Here is a 21,261-nt window from a genome sequence, read left to right on the forward strand (position 1 = left end):
TTGCTCAGGGCCACACAACTAGTGCCTAAGGCTGGCTTTGATCTCAGACCTTCCTGACTTTAGGCCCAGTGCTCTGTCCACTTGTGCTATATCTAGTTCTCCCTCCCTGGTAGAGTGAATTTCTTCTGTAGGGGTTCCCAATAATAATGAAACAGCCAAGCCCCCAGAAAAAAATTACCTATGTAATCATAATGGGTGGATGTTCTAGTCTTGTTTTCTTTGTGTGTTTTGGCATTTTAAAAATTTTCATTCATTATGATTTAGTAATCATCTTTCACGTGATAGTCTCCAGTTGTAGAGTATGTCTCACAATTTATATTGTTCTCACTTTAGGACTTTAAATGTAATAAGTTCAGTCTTTTCAATAGGTGAGCAAGGGACTCTTTTTTTCCCCCTTAAGTTTGGTAGATTGCACTTTGTTAACTTGAATTATATTTGAGCAATAAAAATGAGATTTGTAATGATCTCCACAAACAAGTTAATTTGAACAATTTTTTAATTAAAATGAACTAAAAATGATTTTAAACAATACCAACTCAAATGTGTATTTCAAAAGGTCACATTATATATTAAAAAGCTATTTAAAAACACTCTTACCTTTCTCTCAGAATTAATAATATGTGGTTCCAAGGCAAAAGAGAGAGGGTAAGGGCTAGACACAGGGATTAAGTCACTTGTCTAAGGTCACCGAGCTAAGAAGTGTCTCAGGTGATATTTGAACCCAGGACCTCCCTTTTCTAGGCCTGACTTTTCAGTCCATTGAGCCACCTTACTGCCTCTAAGAGCTATTTTTTAAAGGCACTTCTTTGTATTGTTGGCATTTGATAAATCCAAACCCTTGTAATTAATTTGAAAGACTAGTCCTTATTTTGGGAATACCTTTGAGATAACTTGATGAATTCCTGTTCTTCTGTTATAAGGAATAGGCAGGTATGTCGGCAGCAAGGCAGGTTTATGTAGGTTCATATACGGTTATCCAGAGCTTTAGAAGGTTTAAAACCTTCAAAACAAATGATTTTTCAGAGTCCTGGTTATTAAATAAAGGATATGACTGCTCTAAGAAAAAGTTTGCTCTTTTGATTTCATTCATTGTAGTATTGTTAACCCTAGAGCTAAACTTTATTAGCTATTATACCAAAAGAAAAATGTAATTTGTAAAATGGCTTTTCATCCTTTATTAGTTGACTTGTCTAAAGAAAAGAGGAAGCAGTCTGCCTCAAAATAGTAAATTTACCCTAAGGGGTATATAAATCTTCTCCCCCACCCTTCATCTTGTTCCTCTTTCTTTTTAAATGTTTCTTTCAGGTTTTGGTATAGTATTGTTAATGCAACTACAAATTAGTATAGGCTTAAAATAAATTGATGGGCCACAAGACTTGAAAACTGAAAAAGACCTTAAAGGTATTTTAGTGTAGTAGCTTAATATGCAGGGGAAGAGTTTGAGGTGCAGAGAGGATAAGAGACTTGAGGAATGTCATATGGGAGGTAAGTTAGTGATAGTGTTGGGGCCAGAACCTATAGCTTTGGATTATAATTGGCTACCCTTTCCATTTATTTCTCACTGCCTCTCAGTAGTTATTCTTATATTAATAAAATTTACTGACATGGTAGATCATATAATTGAGTTGGAAAGAACTTCGAAAAGGAAATAATTTGGTCCATTTATTAAATGTCTTCTATGTGCCAGACAATTTTGCTTAAGTGCCAGGGATTACAAAGAAAGGCACAAAACATTCTAAGCTCAAGAGGATCACAGTTTAAATTTATATCTCCAACAAAGTGGCATTCTTATCAGTACTTCTTTAATGAGTGCTTGGTAAGTTTTGTTGATTAAGTGGTTGAATCTGGTCAATTTTGTATCAAGATATTTATTCTTATATAGAGATTTGTACCTAGGATAATTGTGTGGGCTTTTAAACAAACATTTAAAAAGGAGGAGCATGGGGAACCCCAGGATAATGTAGAAATTTATTTCTTTCAATTAGGAATATTTGTGACAATGGTTTTGTTTTCATTCCCTTTTTAAATTATTTGGGGAGATTGGTTGGGAAGAGTGATTAGTGATTAGATTGTTGTTTCCCCTTAAAAAAAGGACATTGAAACATTTAAAAAATGTACAAAAAGAAGGACTGAAGGAAAAACAGAAAAATAGAATAGCTTTGAAAGTAGCTTGTTGAATTATTTATATATATATAACATGATAAAGATGTCATTTTATGTCCAAATTCTTTCTGTTCTACTTTGTGTATGGAAATATTCATTAGATAGTAAATTCAGAAAAAAAATAATTTAAAAGGATGCTTATAGGACATATGGAGAGTAATTAGATTAGACCAGTGATGAGGCACCTTTTATTTTATTCCATTTATTTGTTTGTTTGTTTGTTTGTTTATTCATTTAAGTGCCTTCTGTCTTGGAGTCAATACTGTATATTGGCTCCAAGGCAGAAAGTGGTAAGGGTAGGCAATGGGGGCCAAGTGACTTGCCCAGGGTCACACAGCTAGGAAGTGTCTGAGGTCAGACTGAGCTATCCAGCTGCCCCCAGGCACCTTTTAGGGAGGCGAGAAATGTGAGAAATGTCCTTAAGCACTCATGGAGATGGGGAGGGGAGCAGCCCAGCTACACATCCCTCTGGCTTTCTAGTAACAAACTTTGGCAATTGGACTTTGGCAATTTGTGCTGGGGCAACGGCACCTATGCCCACAGAGAGGGCTCTGAGTGTCATAGGTTCACCACCATGGGACTAGACCAAATACATACAAGTGACATCTGTGTTGGAGGAAACAGTTTTGTAGACATTTAAGCATTGAATCTCAAAATTTAGAAGAGGAAGAAGATACTGAATACTCAGGGAAAAAAATCAGACTGTTCTGTTAAAAAAGCAATGGATAAAATATAAATTTTTCCATCTTAAATTCTTAAGGTGAGTAGTCTGTGTGTGTATCAAGGGCATCCTAAAGTATGAGAAGGAAACAGGCTTTCACAAATACCTTTCTATAGCAGATAACAGCTTTACAATCAATCACATAGTTGACAAAGATGCAGAAAATATAAGATCCCATCATACTTATTTGATTAGAAAAAGCATTTGATTTAGTAGAATAAATGATATTTAAAAATTGTTATATGTTTCAGCTGTTTGTATTCATCTTGTTTCCTTTTTTTTGATGGAGTTCAGTTAGAAATATCCTTAGGACAAGTCTGTCTAGCTATATTTAATTTTTTTTTTTGCTGACTTATTACACAGGTGGAAAGCATAACTGCTTTTTGTAACTAAATGATAACATTGACATAAGCTAATTTTTTTAAGCTCACTTGAAAGCATCTTTGTGTCAACTATAGTAGCAGATAGGACCATTTGTATGATATCTGTACCTTATCTTGTTTGTATCTGATTTTAATTTCTTCAGTCTGATAAGTATTTTGGAAACTTTTCCTTATGTTTAGCTTGATCATTTAATATTTGGCATATTTACATCTATTAAAAATATTGTTCTTAAATTTTTATGGATCAATGGGTCATACAGCTAGAAAGTATATGAGGCCAGATTTGAACTCAGGACCTCTAGTCTTCAAGTCTGGCTTTTTATCCACTGAGCCACCTAGCTGCCTCTTTACCATTGATTATTGAAGTTTTCTTCTTTTTCCAAAAGTATTTCTGAAAGTTTTCAGTCTGCTTATGTGTTCTTAGAATGCCCATCAATCTTCTTCACTATTAATATTTCTATCTTTGCCTTTGGGTGATTGATAAGCACTATATTTTGTTAATATTACATGAGCTTTTATTAGAATACTTAAAAAAATCTTTTATGCCTCATTTTATAGTTCTGAAAGTTTATGTTGAGTAATATTGCATAGATATTTTTTTGCTTTAAATGTGTTCTATCCATTGAGTTTTTATTTCAGAAAACCAGTAAATCTCTTGATGTAATATATTCACAACTTTCTTGTTAGCTTTGTACTTACTGTCTTCTCTGGAGAAGACCAAGTACTGCCATTCATCCATTGATTCATTTTTAGAAAGAAGCTAGGGGCCATTATAGGTGTTGTGTACTTTTCCATAGACAAACCAAACAGATAAATTTAATCTTTGGATTTAAGCTTTGAAGTCTTTGTCTTTAATCTGCCTTTGGTGTACATTAAAAATCTTATACTTATCAAGTCCAAATGGCATTTTAATATCATTGGAGAAAGAGTCTATGAGATGGAGAAAGCACTTTTTTTTTTTTTTTTTTGGGTAGAGCCATATCATTTTATTTTATCCACAGATACCAAGTGATTAGTAAGATTTTTTTTTTGGTACAGTACTCTATTTAACTTGGAAGCCATACTCAATTCTATTTAGAGATCATAGTGGGTTTAAGCAGAGACAAAAATAGTAGGGACTCATTATCTCCCTGAAAGATGCCATATTTTTTTTTAACATTTATTAATATTCATTTTTAACATGGTTACATGATTCATGCTCCTACTTTCCCCTTCGCCCCCTGCATCCCCCCACCCCCCATGCTGATGCACATTTCCACTGGTTTTATCATGTGTCATTGATCAAGACCTATTTCCAAATTGTTGATAGCTGCATTGGTGTGGTAGTTTCGAGTCTACATCCCCAATCATGTCCGCCTCAACCCATGTGTTCAAGCAGTTGTTTTTCTTCTGTGTTTCCTCTCCTGCAGTCCTTCCTCTGAATGTGGGTAGCGTTCTTTTCCATAAATCCCTCAGAGCTGTCCTGTATCATTGCAGTGCTGCTGGTACAGAAGTCCATTACATTCGATTTTACCATAGTATATCAGTCTCTGTGTACAGTGTTCTTCTAGCTCTGCTCCTTTCGCTCTGCATCAATTCCTGGAGGTCTTTCCAGTTCACCTGGAACTTCTCCAGTTTATTATTCCTTTGAAGACAATAGTATTCCATCACCAGCATATACCACACTTTGTTCAGCCATTCCCCAATTGAAGGACATACTCTCCTTTTCCAGTTTTTTGCCACCACAAAAAGCGCAGCTATAAATATTTTCATACAAGTCTGTTTATCTATGATCTCTTTGGGGTACAAACCCAACAATGGTATGGCTGGATCAAAGGGCAGGCAAAGATGCCATATTTTTAAAAATCAAATGCTCTTGACATTATCTTGGGCTCATGTTTCAAAAAGAGAATAATATTCTATGTTTATATAAAATTCTTTCATTCTCTGCTTGGATCTGTTTTATATATCAGCAATGTAAGAATGAGCCATGGATGTGAAACTGATTCAGAGGGGAAAAAATTATTTGTTATAAAGCTGTATCTTCAGACTCTTTTCTAGCAAGGTGTCTCCTCTGTTTATGTTAAAAATCCTTCAAGATTCTTTGAAAAATTTTGCAAAAAAGAAATTTAGTTGATCTTCTGGTTATTCTTATGCAAGGTATAAAGCACAAGATCTTGAGACATATGTTTCCTAAATGTGTTTGTCTCTTCCATGGAGGGTGTCCAGCACAGAGTATACATGTGAAGAGGGATTTTCTTTAAGTAGTAAACGCTTTATATGTTCCTATTTGCAAATGATATTGTGTTGGTTTTTTTTAAGCAGTGGAACATTGCAGAATCCCCTAAATAAGAGATTTATAATTAAATTTGGCCTAACCAAAATACCAAATAGATGAAGACTGCTAATTGTTTAGACTCTAGTGTGCAGGAAAGTATTTGCCATTCAATTGTTTCCGTCATGTCTGATTCTTCCCTATCCTCCAGTTTGCTGCTTCTTTATGAACCATGATATTAGATTATAAAACTTGTTAGAATTATTCTGTATATTGACAGCAAAAAACTTCTGGGTGATATCTAAAGTGTTTTCTTTTGAGCAGAATTGATATCTCTTTGGGATACTTAGTAACCCATTCTTGATTGCTTGCTTCTAGTTTCTTGTCCTGAATAGTTACAGGATTGCCAGTTAGGTGAATTTAAGATAAATGAAATAGTATTAGTTTATTAGTTGAAATGGAAATTAAATGAGCTTAAGAGTAGAAAGGATCTACTCAAAGATAATAAAATTTAAGAGTTGGAGGTTATATAGATTAATAATTAGCATGGACTTGAGTGACCATCTAGTCCAATGATGGTGAACCTGTGGCACAAGTGGCAAAGATGGCACACAGAGCCCTCTTTGTGGGCATATGGCCATGTCCTCCCCACTGCCCCCCTCCCCCGGTTAATTACTAGAAAGGCAGAGGGACTTGGGTGGAGCTGCTCCTCTTCTTTCCACCGGACCTGATGACATTTTTTTCATTTTACTTGCCCCTCTGTCCAGCAGCCCAATGGGAGTACTTTCTTCCTCCCCTGTGTCGGATAAAGGGGGGATAGGGCATGCTGGGCACTCAGTGGGGGGGAAGGGGCATGGCACTTAGTCTCTTAGAAGGGGCATAAGGGTGGGGTCTGGCACTCCATCTCTAAAAGGTTCGCCATCACTGATCTAGTCCTACTCCCTTATATAGGAAGAAATAAAGTTCAAGAAGGTAATTATGATAGTGGGGGTGGGCATAGTAGTGGTAATTTTTATTTGGGTAGATTTCTTTTGATATCTCTTACAACTGAAATTCTCTGTGAATGTGTTGAGCATGTGGATATGTTAGAGAGTAGAGGGAATGTAAGAACACTGAGTTGAATGTACACATATATGTACAATTGAGAAAGTAGCAGTTATGAGGAATGATTGTTAGCATTTTTATTTAGCTTGTTAAAGGTGACTTGTCAATATTTTCCAGCCACGATTTAGCAAATTTAAGAGACAACTTAACATTTTAGAAACCAGGTGTACTTATAAGCTTTCAAAGACAGAATAGCAATAGGGAAAAACTCAATAAACTGCTTTAGGGCATTGATTCCTAACATCATTTCAGAACCCAAGTAGCAGTTCAGCTTACTGCACCAGAGTACTTAACTGAGTGAGATATATTCAAGGTGAGAAAATCTGATTGTTAATTGTCACCTTTGGCTTGTCCATTTCCCTCTTTCCTCAAATTATACATTTTGTTTGAAGAGTGAGGGATTATCCAAGATACTGTTTTAAGAGCTGTGATTTTACATCTTATGTACCTATTAAATATAAAATATAAGTCCCTCAAAGACAAAAATTTTAAAATTGTTTTTTCAAATATTTTTAAAGAGATTGTGCTTCTAAAACATACATAAAGACTAATTTAAGTTTGGAACAGGATAGGAAAAGCAGTTGAACTAGTAAGAATCAAGCTACACACTGGAGCAAAGTCTTTTTAGACTGGAAAAAATTAACTTCAAATAGTACAAACGGCTATATGATATGCACTAATGGTTTGGAAATACTAAAGAAAACATCCAGAAGCTTTTTCCAGATTTGATTCTGTGATAATCAGTTTTCTTTCATTCCTATTATTTAATTTTCTGGGTAAGCCTAAGTAAAATTTAATAACTCATATAGGTTTCATTCTTTTATTATCTTATGTGATAAGGGAAAATGTCCTTCCAATATATTATCTTGGAAATGACTGCTACTTTTTGTATTTTTTAGGCTTTACCTTTTTCTACTTTGTTTTTATCTAATGTGGAATTAGGTTCCTACTTGTTCAACATGGTACTTTAATTTGGTTGGTTTGCTAAATAGGTACTGTGGAAAGAGCACTCATTCTAGAGTCAGAGGACTTGGATTCAAGTCCTACCTCTGATGCTTATTACTGTGTAACCTTAATCAATTTCTTACCTTTCTTGGACCTCAGTTTCCTCATCTGTAAAATGAATGGATTATCCTAGAAGGCCACTGTGGTAAACTTCTAGGTGCAGACTTAGATCCTATTTATGTTATCATGTTTATTTAAATATACTAATACTCAGTTTAGGTACTAAAATTGCATTACAACTCATGTGAATAGCCATATTTTTTTGAAGTGGAGTTTTGTTATGAAGTTTGTTACTGATATAAGCACCCGAAAGAAAAAGTTGAGTACAAGAAAAAATTATGTGTGTTAGGGAAAAGTAGGGGGAGGTATCACTTTCCTTACTTCTTTCTTCCTCTTAAGACCCAGGATCTTTTTGGATATTTCTTATTTTGATAAATGAATCAATCAATGGAAAATGTTCATTAATGCTTACTAAGTTGTGTTAAACCCCATGTAAAAACTAGGCATACAAATGCAGAAGTGAGATGATCCTTGATCTCAGGAAGCTTATACACTAATAGGCTGAGACAAAGCATAGATGGGAGTGGTGGCCAGGAAAGAGTATATAGGTTTGGGAAGTCACAGAGATGCTGAGTTGAGCCATAGGGAATCCATTTGGCATACTCTCTATAGAAGCTCTGGTAGTGTTAACAGTTCCTTGAACTAGAGGCACAGATACACCTTTTCACAACAGGATGACTTTCTGGTTTCGTTGTCTGGGGACAGCTAGATATAGTAGTGACCTAAGTTTGAGTTTGTATTTACTGACTCATCAATTAGGACATCTCTGCTTCAGGGCAGGAGCTCTAAAATGTAATGGTTTAAGTCCCACAGAACAAGGTCTAGAAGATGTCCAGGGAGGATGGTTGAAAGCTGAGGTATGTGGTATAAGTGGCATACTTTGATAGCCATTGGGATGTTAGTCTGCCAGTGACAGAATATTTAAGAAGAGGATCAGTAGCTCAGCTTCAGTTCTCTTATCAAGACTCTTAAGTCCACTTTCAGTTTTGATGAGCATAATATGTATGTAGTATTCTCATTATAAACTTAAAATTTATAAAAAGCAAAAAATGGATAAATTAGAATTTAGACTTGCTAATAATTTAAAATATTTATATTTTCACTAGTTGAAAGCAAGCATTTCATGGGTGATGTGTAAACCAGTATGTATTGATTCTGGGCACCATAACACAATGATTTTCAAATTAAAAAAATCTGCTGCCAATCTGATATTTTTGCAGTAAATTATCTAAAGTAACAAATATGCTTAGTGAAGCAAAACAAGTTCCTTCATTTTCTATGACCAAAAAAATTCCCATTTGCACCCTTAGCCCATATCACATGAAGTTGAGTAGCATGTTTCATCATGAACTCTCTGAAATTATGAAATTATGGTTGCTCATTATATTGATCAGAGTTTTAAAAAGTCATTCAAAAAGTTGTCTTTACAATATTATTTTGTAACTTGTTTTCTGCAGTTCATACAACTCTTTCCAGGTTTTTCTGAAATTGTCCATATCACCATTTCTTCATATTCATGTCGTAATATATTTAGCCCTTCCCCGTTTGATGATTTTTGGTACTTTTGATCCTTTTTTTTCCAACTCTTTGGGTACATAGACCCCTTTAAGGTATTGCTGGTTCAAAGCAATAATATGCTTACGTAACATAACCTGTGTTGAGCCATTCCCCTATCAATGGTTAGGCTAGGTGGTACAGTGGATAGAGCATTGGGCCTAGAGTCAGGAAGACCTGAGTAAAAATGCAGCCTCAAATACTAGCTATGTGACCCTGGACAGTCAGTTAACCTGATTTGCTTCAGTTTCCTCATCTGTAAAATGACCTGGAGAAGGAAGAGGCAAATCATTCCATTGTTTTTGTCAAGAAAACACTAAGTGGGGTCATGACAGGACTGCAAAAGACTGAACAACAGGCCACTACAAAAAGATAAAGCATTTAACATTAGCAGTGGTTATCATCTCTAGTTAATAAAGAGTAACTATCTTTAATTTAGAAAAATTTTTTTAAATTATTTTATTTTTAATATTCTTTAAAACATTTTTTGAGTTCTGAATTCTCTCTCACTTTCCTCATCACATTGAGAAGGCAAGAAATGTGATAAAAACTATACATTTGAAATCATACTAAACATTTCTGTGTCAGCCACGTTGCCAAAAAAACCAAACAACTCACAAAAAACCAAACCCCAAGAAAAAATTTAAAAATGAAAAAATTCACCTTCAATCTGTACTCAGTCTTTATCAGACCTGATGGGGTCCAGCCATACATAACAAGTCATGTGTGGATTCTACTGACCTAGAAGGGAAGCTGGGGACTGGAAAGTGATGGGTGAAAAACTTAATTAAAATTAAAGTTGCAGAGAGAGAGACAGACAGACAGACAGACCACAGACACACACATGCACATAATACGCATGCATGGGCACACAGGAATCAGTGAAAAGCCAACCTGATTCAAAATATATATATATATATATATATATATATATATATATATATATATACACCAGNGGCAAGAAATGTGATATAAACTATACATTTGAAATCATACTAAACATTTCTGTGTCAGCCACGTTGCCAAAAAAACCAAACAACTCACAAAAAACCAAACCCCAAGAAAAAATTTAAAAATGAAAAAATTCACCTTCAATCTGTACTCAGTCTTTATCAGACCTGATGGGGTCCAGCCATACATAACAAGTCATGTGTGGATTCTACTGACCTAGAAGGGAAGCTGGGGACTGGAAAGTGATGGGTGAAAAACTTAATTAAAATTAAAGTTGCAGAGAGAGAGACAGACAGACAGACAGACCACAGACACACACATGCACATAATACGCATGCATGGGCACACAGGAATCAGTGAAAAGCCAACCTGATTCAAAATATATATATATATATATATATATATATATATATATATATACCAGTGACCCACAGGATTATTTAAATGTAAATGAATCAAAGAGAGCTCAGTCAATTCGCAAAACAACAGTACAGCCAATGTTTTTAATGTAGGCTTACAAGTTCTTTCTCAAAAGCATCTAGGAAGGTGATTGAAAATACCTCTGGAACTTCTTGGAACTGTCTCTGATCTCTATCAGATTTTCTTCCTGATTCAGGATTTCTAATTGATAAGAGAGATAAATTTTTCTGATCTTTAGGAACTTTGCAGTCTGGCTGTCGCCATTCTCACTGCATGATGTCAAAGGTTAATAGAAGTTCAATTCCTTAGCCAGATAATTTTAACCCCAAACCAATTTCTCATAGAAGGATTCAGTATAAATCAATCATGTGAATTATTAAGACTGACCCAAGAACTTCTTGCTCATTGGAATCAGCTTTTGAATACTCATTGTGTCTGAACTCCTTCAAGATCATTCCCTGAAGGTGGATAGCATTTTTTTTTAAGCTCTTACCTTCCATCTTAGAATCAATACTATGTATTGCTTCTAAGGCAGAAGAGTGGTAAGGGCTAGGCAATGAGGGTCAAGTGACTTTCCCAGGGTCACACAGCTGGGAAGTATCTGAGGCCAGATTTGAACCTAGGACCTCCCATCTCTAAGCCTAGCTCTCAATCCACTGAGCCACCCAGCTGCCCCCTGGATAACATTAAAAAAATTTTTTTTTCATGAGTCTTGTCTTGGATCTTTGTATTGCTGAGAAGTAAATGTCACTTGCAATGGATCACAATATATTTACTGTGTATAATGTTCTTCTGATTTTGCTTACATTGCATGAGTTCACATAAGTATTCTCAGATTTTTCTGAGACCATTTTGCTTGTCATTTCTTCTAACGCAATATTCCAATATAATCATATACTACAACTTGTTCAGCCATTCCTGTTGATAGACATCTTCTCTATTTCTAATTCTTTGTTGCCACAAAAAGAGCTGATATAAATATATATTTTAAACATTTTCCTTTTCTTTGATCTCTTTGAGATATAGGCATAGTAGTGGTATTGGTAGCTCAAAGGATGTACACTTTTTTTTGGGTTCAGTTCTAAACTGCTTTCCAGAATGATTTGATCATTCACAACTCCAACAGTGCATTAATATCCCAATTTTCCAACATCCCCTCCATTTGTCCTTTTCCTTTTCTGCCATATTAGCTAATATGATAGGTATGAGGTGATACCTTAGAGTTTTTTTTTGTTTTTATTTTAAACCCTTAACTTCTGTGTATTGACTTATAGGTGGAAGATTGGTAAGGGTAGGCAATGGGGGTCAAGTGACTTGCCCAGGGTCACACAGCTGGGAAGTGTCTGAGGCCGGATTTGAACCTAGGACCTCCTGTCTCTAGGCCTGGCTCTCAATCCACTGAGCTACCCAGCTGCCCCCTTAGAGTTGTTTTAATGTACATTTTTCTAATCAATAGTAATTTAGAGCATTTGACTTAGTTCTTTATATTTGATAAATGAGGCCTTTCAAAGAGACATTTGCTATCTACCCTCCCCATTTTCTGTTTTTCTTCTAATTTTAGCTGCATTAATTTTGTTTGTGCAAAAACCTTTTAATTTACTTAATTAAAATTATTTTGCTTTATGTGATCCTCTCAATCTCTTTGGTCATAAACTCCTTTCTTTATCCGTAGATATGACATGTATATTTTCCTCTGCTCTCTAATTTGCTTATGCTAAATCATTTATACATTTTGACTTTCCCTTGGCTTATGGTATGAGATATTGTTCTATGCCTAGTTTCTTCTAAACTGCTTCATAGTTTTCCAAGCTATTTTTATCAAATGGTAAGCTCTTATTCCAAAACTTGGATCTCTGGGTTTATTCTCTGGTTTACCACTGAGTGTTGTGTACCTGATCTATTCCATTTGATCTACCGCTCTATTTCTTTGCCAGTATCAGATTGTTTTGAGGTTTGCTGCTTTATCATATAGTTGGAAATCTGGTACTGGTAGACCTACCTCCTTCACATTTTTTTTTAATTAAACTGTGTTATTTTTAACCTTTTATTCTTCCAGATAAATATTGTTATTGTTTTTTTCTAGTCTTAAAAAAGAATTTTTGGTAGTTGGATTAGTATGGCACTGAATAAATAATTTAGACAGAATTGTCAGTTTTATTTTGGCTTAGCCTGCCTGCCCATGAACAATGAATATTTCTTGATGTTTATTTTGTTTATTTTTTATTTTAAAAAATTAAACTCTTACCTTCCATCTTGGAGTCAATACTGTGTATTGGTTCCAAGGCAGAAGAGTGATAAGGGCTAGGCAGTGGGGTAAGTGACTTGCCCAGAGTCACACAGCTAGGAAGTGTCTGAGGCCAGATTTGAACCTAGGACTTCCCATCTCTAGATGGGGCTCTCAATCCACTGAGCCACCCAGCTGCCCCCATTTCTTGGTGTTTAGATTTGTCTTCAGTTGTGTAAAAAGTGTTTTGTAATTGTGTTCATATAAATGCTAAGTTTGAGCACATATTGTCTCTATAGTAATAAAAAATTTTCAAAACAACATAATTCTTAAAGAGTTACAACTTGTACTATCTTGGACATAGTAATGCCAGATTGCTTGCTGCAAATCCCAAAATCTGATTTAGGAACCTCATGGGTTAATCAAATACTCATAGGATTAGAAAGGACCTCAGTCATTGTTGGTACAGTCATTCCCAAACTCAATGGTTATATTTTGAGGTTAGCTTACTGAGAAAAATCTATACCTCTAGATGATCCCATTGATTTTCTTTTAAGAATAATGTTGTCCCAACAGGTCTGAAGAAAAGACCAGGCTTAGATAATTAAGATTTCATAAGAGTACAATCTTTGCTATCTCTGACTAATTTCCCATATATTTGGATATCCCTTAGGTTGGATAATTTAAATTGCAGCTGAATATTTGCTACATCTTTTTTCCCCAAAGATATTTTGTTTTCCAAGTTACATGTAATAATAATTTTCAACATATGTTTTCCAAAATTATAAGATCCAAACCATCTCCTTCCCTCCCTTGTTTCCCCAGACATGGAGATGGCAAGCAATTTGATCTGGACCATACATGTATTATCATGCAAAAACACACTTCCCTATTGGCCATTGTTTTAAGAGCACACTTTTACAAAGCCAAAACTCCAAAATAAAACCATAACTACACTGATGTGGAAGATAGTATGCTTTCTGCATCCATCTGACTCAATTCTTTCTCTGGAAATGGACAGCATTCCCTGTCATAAGTCTTTCAGAATTGTCCCAGATCATTGTATTGCAGAGAATAGTGCAGTTTTCACAGTTGATCATCGTACATACAATATTGTTGTTATTGTGTACAGTGTTCTCCAGGTTCTGCTTGAAAAGAGTGAGTCCATTCCAGCTCTTATGTTCTATTTTGCTTCAACTCATATAGACTCAGGACATAAGCAACAGAGTGACATGAGAGATCTTATAGAGAATCTTGAGACTGACTTGCAGAATTTCAGAACTTATTGTAAAGTAGATAGCTCAGAATTTGGTAATTCTGTGCTCTGTATTGTTTGCTTTGTCAAGTTCCCTAATGTTTAAATTGTGTAATTGTGCAAGACTATTAGTTTTCTTTCTTTCTTTCTTTTTTTTTTTTTTAAACCCTTGCCTTCTGTCACCTACTGTGTATTGGTTCCAAGACAGAAGAACAGTAATGGCCAGGCAATTGTGGTTAGGTGACTTGCCCAGGGACACATAACTAAGAAGTGTCTGAGGTCAAATTTGAACCCAGAACCTCCCATCTCTAGGTCTAATTTGCACTCCACTGAGCCACCCAGCTGCCTTAGTTTTATTTCTAAATATTTAATGATTTTATTATAGACAGTTCTTCTACTTTAACATATCACAACCTCTTAGGTTGATGGTCTTCAAAAATTGCCGTATCTGAAAAGTCCTTTAAGTTGTGACTATCTTATTCATGAATCTCTCCAAATTAAGCTAGATAATGTTTGTTTAGGTATTTGCTTTCCAGAAGATGCAACTTGTTGCATAACCTTCCAGAACCCAGGTTCCTCTCTATAATATGGTGAAGCATTAGAGTAATAAGACTTTTTAATGGATATCTATTGTTTAAAATGAGTTTTCATTTTTGCCAGTTCTTTCAATCCTTTTAGAGTTTGTATGTGTCTGAAGTTTTTAAAGTGCAAAGATTGCTCTGGTGTTGGTAGAAAATACCAATCTGTGAATAGTTGTGTATTCTCTTCTGTGGTTATGCAGAGTTGTAATGACATATGACACTTTCTGGTTTACAGTGCTTTCTTCACTACAGCACCATCAGGTCAGTTGTATAAATAGTATGTCCTCATTTTAGAGATGACTAAATTAACCTCTTCTATAAATCTGTAATCTCAATGGTAATAACATTAAGCTTGGTAATTAACATCCTTCAAGCAGCTCCTCAAATCTCTTTTCTTCTCATGATAAATTAGAAAAAAGAGTAACTTCTTGCAGATCCTAGCCAAATAGGCAGCTCTTTATTGCTTGGCAATTAGTTTTATGAGAGTATGTATGGCATTGAAATTATGAAGCTTTTTGTGCTTGGCTTGTTAAGCCAACCTCATTATTTGATGTCATACCTTGTACTATTTGGGTACAAGTTCGTACAGTAAAGAGAGTGTGATATGGTCAGAACCTATATATCCTTTGATAATAGATAAACAGCATTTTGGGGGTCATTAGAGGATTGTCTTGGTGTTCTTATTTACTGTTCTACTGGGAATTTTGGAATAGTTGATCATTTTATAAAAACTGTCATTCAGCGTATTCAGTTTCAGGTTAAGTTATATTCCTAGCTTCTGTGAACTTTTTTCTCCTTTATGCCAACTATTTTTCTTTTCTTTCTTTTTTTTAGACTACTAGCAGAAGATGGTGGATCGTCTGGCAAATAGTGAAGCAAATACTAGACGTATAAGTATAGTGGAAAACTGTTTTGGAGCAGCTGGACAACCTTTGACTATTCCTGGACGAGTTCTTATTGGAGAAGGAGTATTGACTAAATTGTGTAGAAAGAAGCCAAAAGCAAGGCAGTTTTTCCTATTTAATGATATTCTTGTCTATGGCAATATTGTCATTCAGAAGAAAAAATATAATAAACAGCATATAATTCCCCTGGAAAATGTCACTATTGATTCCATAAAGGATGAGGGGGATCTACGGAATGGATGGCTTATCAAGACACCAACTAAATCATTTGCTGTTTATGCTGCCACGGCTACTGAAAAATCAGAATGGATGAATCACATAAATAAATGCGTTACAGATTTACTGTCCAAAAGTGGGAAGACTCCCAGTAATGAACATGCTGCCGTTTGGGTACCTGATTCTGAGGCGACTGTGTGTATGCGTTGTCAGAAAGCAAAATTTACCCCTGTTAATCGTCGCCACCACTGCCGCAAATGTGGCTTTGTTGTTTGTGGGCCCTGCTCTGAAAAACGATTTCTTCTACCTAGCCAATCTTCCAAGCCTGTGAGGATTTGTGATTTCTGCTTTGATCTGCTTTCTACTGGGGACTTGGCTACATGTCAGCCTACTAGATCAGACTCTTACAGCCAGTCACCTAAGTCTTTGAATAATGTATCTGATGATGAAGATGATGAAGATAGTAGTGACTAAAGATATAAAAGTATTTTCAGAAACAGAATTGAGTGTGATCAGAGATATTTGCTTTGGGGGAAATTTATTATTGTGGCCTCCAAAAATTTCATTCTAGCCATAAATTTACCTGAGAAACTTCCAACCTATGTGCCTCATATATCCTATAGAGTAGTTTCACTCTTCTGCAGGGATAAACTATTGCAAATGTATCACATAATTTTCCACCTTCTTATACTTGAGTTTTTCTAGACTATCCTTTTCATATAAGGTTGGAAAAATTCAGTTAGAGCTTTTTTATTTAATAGATAATATGCGACATTGGTATTTTCACCAGTTCTGTATTTTGGTATAAAAGAAAATTAAAGGATCATAAAATTATGGAAAACTGAATGTACTTTTGAATTAGTAAGTTATTTACACAAAATTAGTAGTTTTTCTAACCATAATGTATAGTGATTAAGGCCCCTAATAAAAATAGGTGTCATTTATTTGGCATGACCTTATTTTGCTTTTGCTTTTGTATGCCATGTAGTGCCTTATACTGATAGCATAGTTACAGGATAAATAAGCCCCTATGTTCTCTTCTTTTCAATTATAGATAAGAGAAAAACCCATTGGTGCTATTTGAGATAAAAAATGATAAAATTAGTGCTTATGAAAGGGTATGATGTTTTTCTAACCATGGCTATGAATTTAGAGGTGGTCATTTCCACGTGGGCATGTTTTTCCTATAAAATAAGAGTGATTATATTCTTACATTTTTATAGGCACCAAATTGTATTTGACAAGCCAGAATTTTTTATTAATAAGGCTGTCATGTTTAAGAATTTCCAGCTTATCAAGTTTATTTTGAACCTTTTCAATACTATGTTGATCTCTAATTTTAATAAGAATTATTTCAAAATGTAAATTTAATGGCTTTAAAAATTGAAGTGAAAGTGAAAATTTGCCATCCCCTCAAAAATAAGCAGTCTCTCCAATGTTCAGTAATAAATGAATGAAAAGTTAAAAAATGGAAAAGAAACCTGGGCCTGAAAAGTTGTAATTAAATCATTTGCATAAATAATCAGTGCAGAAAATGTCTTTAACATACTTAAATTTGAACAGATTTGTATCTTCAGAGGTCTTAGCTCAGGATAAAATAAAACTTGAGCTTATAATTATTAGTATGCTAGGTTTTGTAAAGTTTTATAAAATCCCCCCAAATATTTCTATTTTTGTAAAATGATAGTATGTTTAATTTGTTTCTTATGTCTTTTTTGAAATCCATGAAAATAAGAGTGTGGCAAATGATCTTTCAAAATTGTGAGCTTTGCTCAATGTAGGTTATTTTTGAGACGTGAACATTTCTGCACTGTTGGCAAACTCTGAAGTAACCATTAGGTCAAAAGTATATTTATTAAATAAAGCTGTATGTGTATTGCACTAGTTTTCCTGTTCATATGCTGGAGAAGATAACTATAGTGGTTTTTTGTGTATAAAAATAATCAATTTGAAATGTATTGACTATAATTCTGGGCTCTTTTGTTTTGTCTTAAAATTTGAATACATGGTGCAGATATCATGAGAGACTTGATTCATTAATTTATGTAACTGAGAATTGTTACAGTGTCTTAATATTAGATTGAAGCACTATTTTGATTGATTTTGTTTTAATTTTTTTAACTCCAGAGATGATTAGATCTATCTTACCTGTTTGTAGTATGAAGCAAAAGCCAGCAAGGGTGCATACAGATACCTTCAGGTATATATGTACATGACTGACATGTGCTATCCTCATGTGCTTGTATATTTCAAATATGTATTTGGGTGTCTGTATTTATATATATATATGTGTGTATATCCACACACACACACAGACACCCTTGATGCTTCATACTTATATTGATATAATTGCCTGAGAAGTATGATAAAACCTGAGAACTGAGATAGTTGTTTTGTTCATATCCTGGTACATAGGAAACTAACCTGTTTTAGGAGACAAGTGGAAGTGTTCTAAGAAAGCATTTTCATTTTTAACCTATTGATTATATATTTTTATAATTAAACATCCTCAGTTACTGTTTTATAGAATGTGATCCTGATATTTTTTCTTCTAGTACAAATACATAATTGAATATAATTTACTTTCTTGTTTTCTTCCTTCTTTTAAAAATGTCTTCTGAGATGCTATGCTTTTCCCTTAAATGCCTTTTTCTGCACTTTTTGGAAATTGAGTTGTAAAGTAAAACAGAGATATCTCATTTTTTATGAACTTTCCCCATAAATTACATTTGTACTGTGCTGCACAGATCCTTGAAGCTATAACCAAATTGCTGGCAATTGTAGTTGGAGGAAAAATACAAACAATTTTCTATGGAGGGGGAAAATATGATTTAAGTGGAAAGTACCTAATATATAGAAACTTAAAGCCATCGGGGCCCTATATAAAATTTGTGATAAGGTAATGTTACAGGTTAATATTACAATTGCTTGTTGATGTATACATTGAATAAGAATACTTATTCCCATTATTTTGAACTTTTCATAATGGGTGTGAACTGTGTTTGTGTAACTTAAATTTTTTGAAAGGGCTCAATACTTGTAATCTGTTTTCTGTCAGACTTACTAGTTTTTGTGCTCAAATATATGATGTAGCTTTTAATCAGTGTTTTAGTAATTCTTTGTCCTCATTTCTTAGATTTATAGAATCATGGATTTAGAACTAGAAGAGATACTGGGGGTTAACTAGTTTAACTAATAGAAGGATCAGAATTAAATATTTCTCCAATAGGTTAGCTGCAGAAATTCACATTGAGAGATTTGAAATTTGTCATGATAAAAAGCAATTTTATTGTAACAAAACCCTTGGGTATTGTGAGGGATATATTTTTTAAAAAGCATAAAACAGTTATATTTTCAGTGGGAATGGAATTGATGAATAGAAATGAGCATGCCCCTGAGGATGACCTCATATGGTTATGAAATAACCATAATACTAATGAACTTTAGGACATCTTGACTGAATGGTTACATTAATTTTGCTTATGAGCCCAACCAAGGTCATAGATTTGATCCCCGAGTGGATCAATTAGCTTTCATCTGCTCCATCGTCAGAAACTATATCTTTCATGCCACAAATACATGCGACTGATCATGAGAGAAAACATTTGGACAAATGTTCATATAGATCCATATAGACTCACCTCCACTACTAGAAAGGAACTAAAAGTTCACTACTAAACTTGCTATCTGAAAGGCTACATCAGTCACCAAGAATTTATTAAGTTTTTACTATGTGCCAGTCACTATGTTAAGGCACAAACTCCCTGCCCTTAACTCGCATGATAAAATAGACAAATAAGAATACAAAGGGGTCCATCTATGAAGAGTGTAAATGCCAGGTAGAGGACTGTGTTTTATTCTGGAGATCCCTTTTGAGTTAACACTTAAGTTAAATGAGTCTTTCAAATTTTTTATATTTTATGATGCTTCAGTTGTCAAACTGTTTCTGTGAAACATCTTTTGGACCTCTTTTCTCCTGATACAGCAACACATTTGTGCTGGTCTTTATTACCTCATACCTGGTATATTGCAGCACCCTGTGGATTGGTCTCCACATTAAATCGATTTTCCTAAATGCAAATCTGACCCTATCACTCTTCTATTCAGTGAACTCTAGGAGCTCTGTTGCTTCCAGAATAAAATATAAAATTCTCTGTTTGGCTTTTAAAGCTCTTTGTAAACTGGCCTCTTCTGCCTTTCCAGCCTTACACACTATTCCTCTATAACAGTGATGGCAAACTTTTATGGCATGGGTGCCAAAGATGGCACACAGAGTGCTCTCTATGGACATGTGTCATGTGCTGGCCCCCCCAGTGTTTGCTACTAGAAAGACAGAGGGCTTCAGGTGGAGCTACTCTCCTGCCTGATGATGTTTTTTCACATCCCCCACCCCTCTGCCCAGCAGCCCAATGGGAGCACTTTCTCCCTCCCCTGTGTTGGTAAGGGGGTGGGCAGGGCACGCCTGGTACTCGGTTGTGGGGAAGGGGCATGGCATGTGGCCTGGGGGTGGGGCCCGGCACTCTATCTCTAAAGGTTTGTTGTTTCCTGAAGAGGACATTCCCATCTCCCAACTTCAAATGTGTTGAAACAGATAATTTTCTGACTGAGGGTTTTTATTGACTGTCTCACATGCTGGGAACTCTCCATCATTTCCTCCAAACTTCCCTTCCTTCACATCTCTGCTAAAGTCCCTGCAAGAAACCTTTCCTGAGCTTCATCTTGTAGGTGTCTTATTTGCACATCAGCATTTGGATGTTATCTCCTCTGTTGAACTGTGAGCTCCTCGAGTTGGAGGGCCTGTTTTTATCTCTCTTTGTTGCCCTAACACTTAGAACAATATCTGGCACATAGTAGACATAAAAAATGCTAGTTGATTATTCAATTAAATAAACATTAAGTGCCTAGTATGTACCAGGCCAAACACTCGGGATAGAAATAAAAAGATCCTGCTTTCCAGGAGTTTACACTGTCAGATGGGAAGAGAACACTGGAGGAAGGTGGGATGGGGAGTTTTGGGGGTGACCTTAGTGAGGCGTGATGTTCTTTGGACTCCACACCAAGTAGGACTGGGAATTTGGGTACCCCAAAGAAAGAATGTTTAGATAAATGTTTAAATCTAAGGAAGGGCCCCCCTCCTTTTTTTAAAAACACCTTAGAGTTGATACTGAGTGTCAGCTCCAAGGCAGAAGAGGCATTTGAGGTTGAATGACTTGCCTAGGGTCACCCAGCTAGAAGGGTCTGAGATAAGCTTTGAACTCAGATCCTTCCTATTCTATGTACTCCATGTACCTAGAGAAGGCTTTTTTTTTTTTTAACATGAGAAAAACAACTGAGGAAAAAACTTCCCCAAACCCCCCCCCCCCAATCCATAACTTTGTGCTGTACCGACCTATTGTGATAATTAGATTAAGTCTACAGGCCCATCTTTAGATTTAATCATCAAAGGTGAGAGCACTTCCAATTTT

At 35.2% G+C, this 21,261-nt stretch overlaps 1 protein-coding gene across 1 annotated transcript in view; it reads left to right on the plus strand.

The window, feature by feature from the left end:
* The window catches only part of PLEKHF2 (pleckstrin homology and FYVE domain containing 2), a 30,852-nt gene extending 11,952 nt beyond the window's left edge, over positions 1–18,900 (plus strand). The window contains exon 2 of the mRNA XM_044658207.1: positions 15,510–18,900. Within this exon, the coding sequence (XP_044514142.1) occupies positions 15,524–16,270 (747 nt within the window). The 5' untranslated portion in view covers positions 15,510–15,523 and the 3' untranslated portion in view covers positions 16,271–18,900. The remainder of the gene's footprint in view (positions 1–15,509) is intronic.
* Positions 18,901–21,261: the final 2,361 nt, after the last annotated feature.

Source organism: Gracilinanus agilis, chromosome 1 (assembly GCF_016433145.1).
Source record: "Gracilinanus agilis isolate LMUSP501 chromosome 1, AgileGrace, whole genome shotgun sequence".
NCBI classification, from domain to species: Eukaryota; Metazoa; Chordata; class Mammalia; order Didelphimorphia; family Didelphidae; genus Gracilinanus; species Gracilinanus agilis.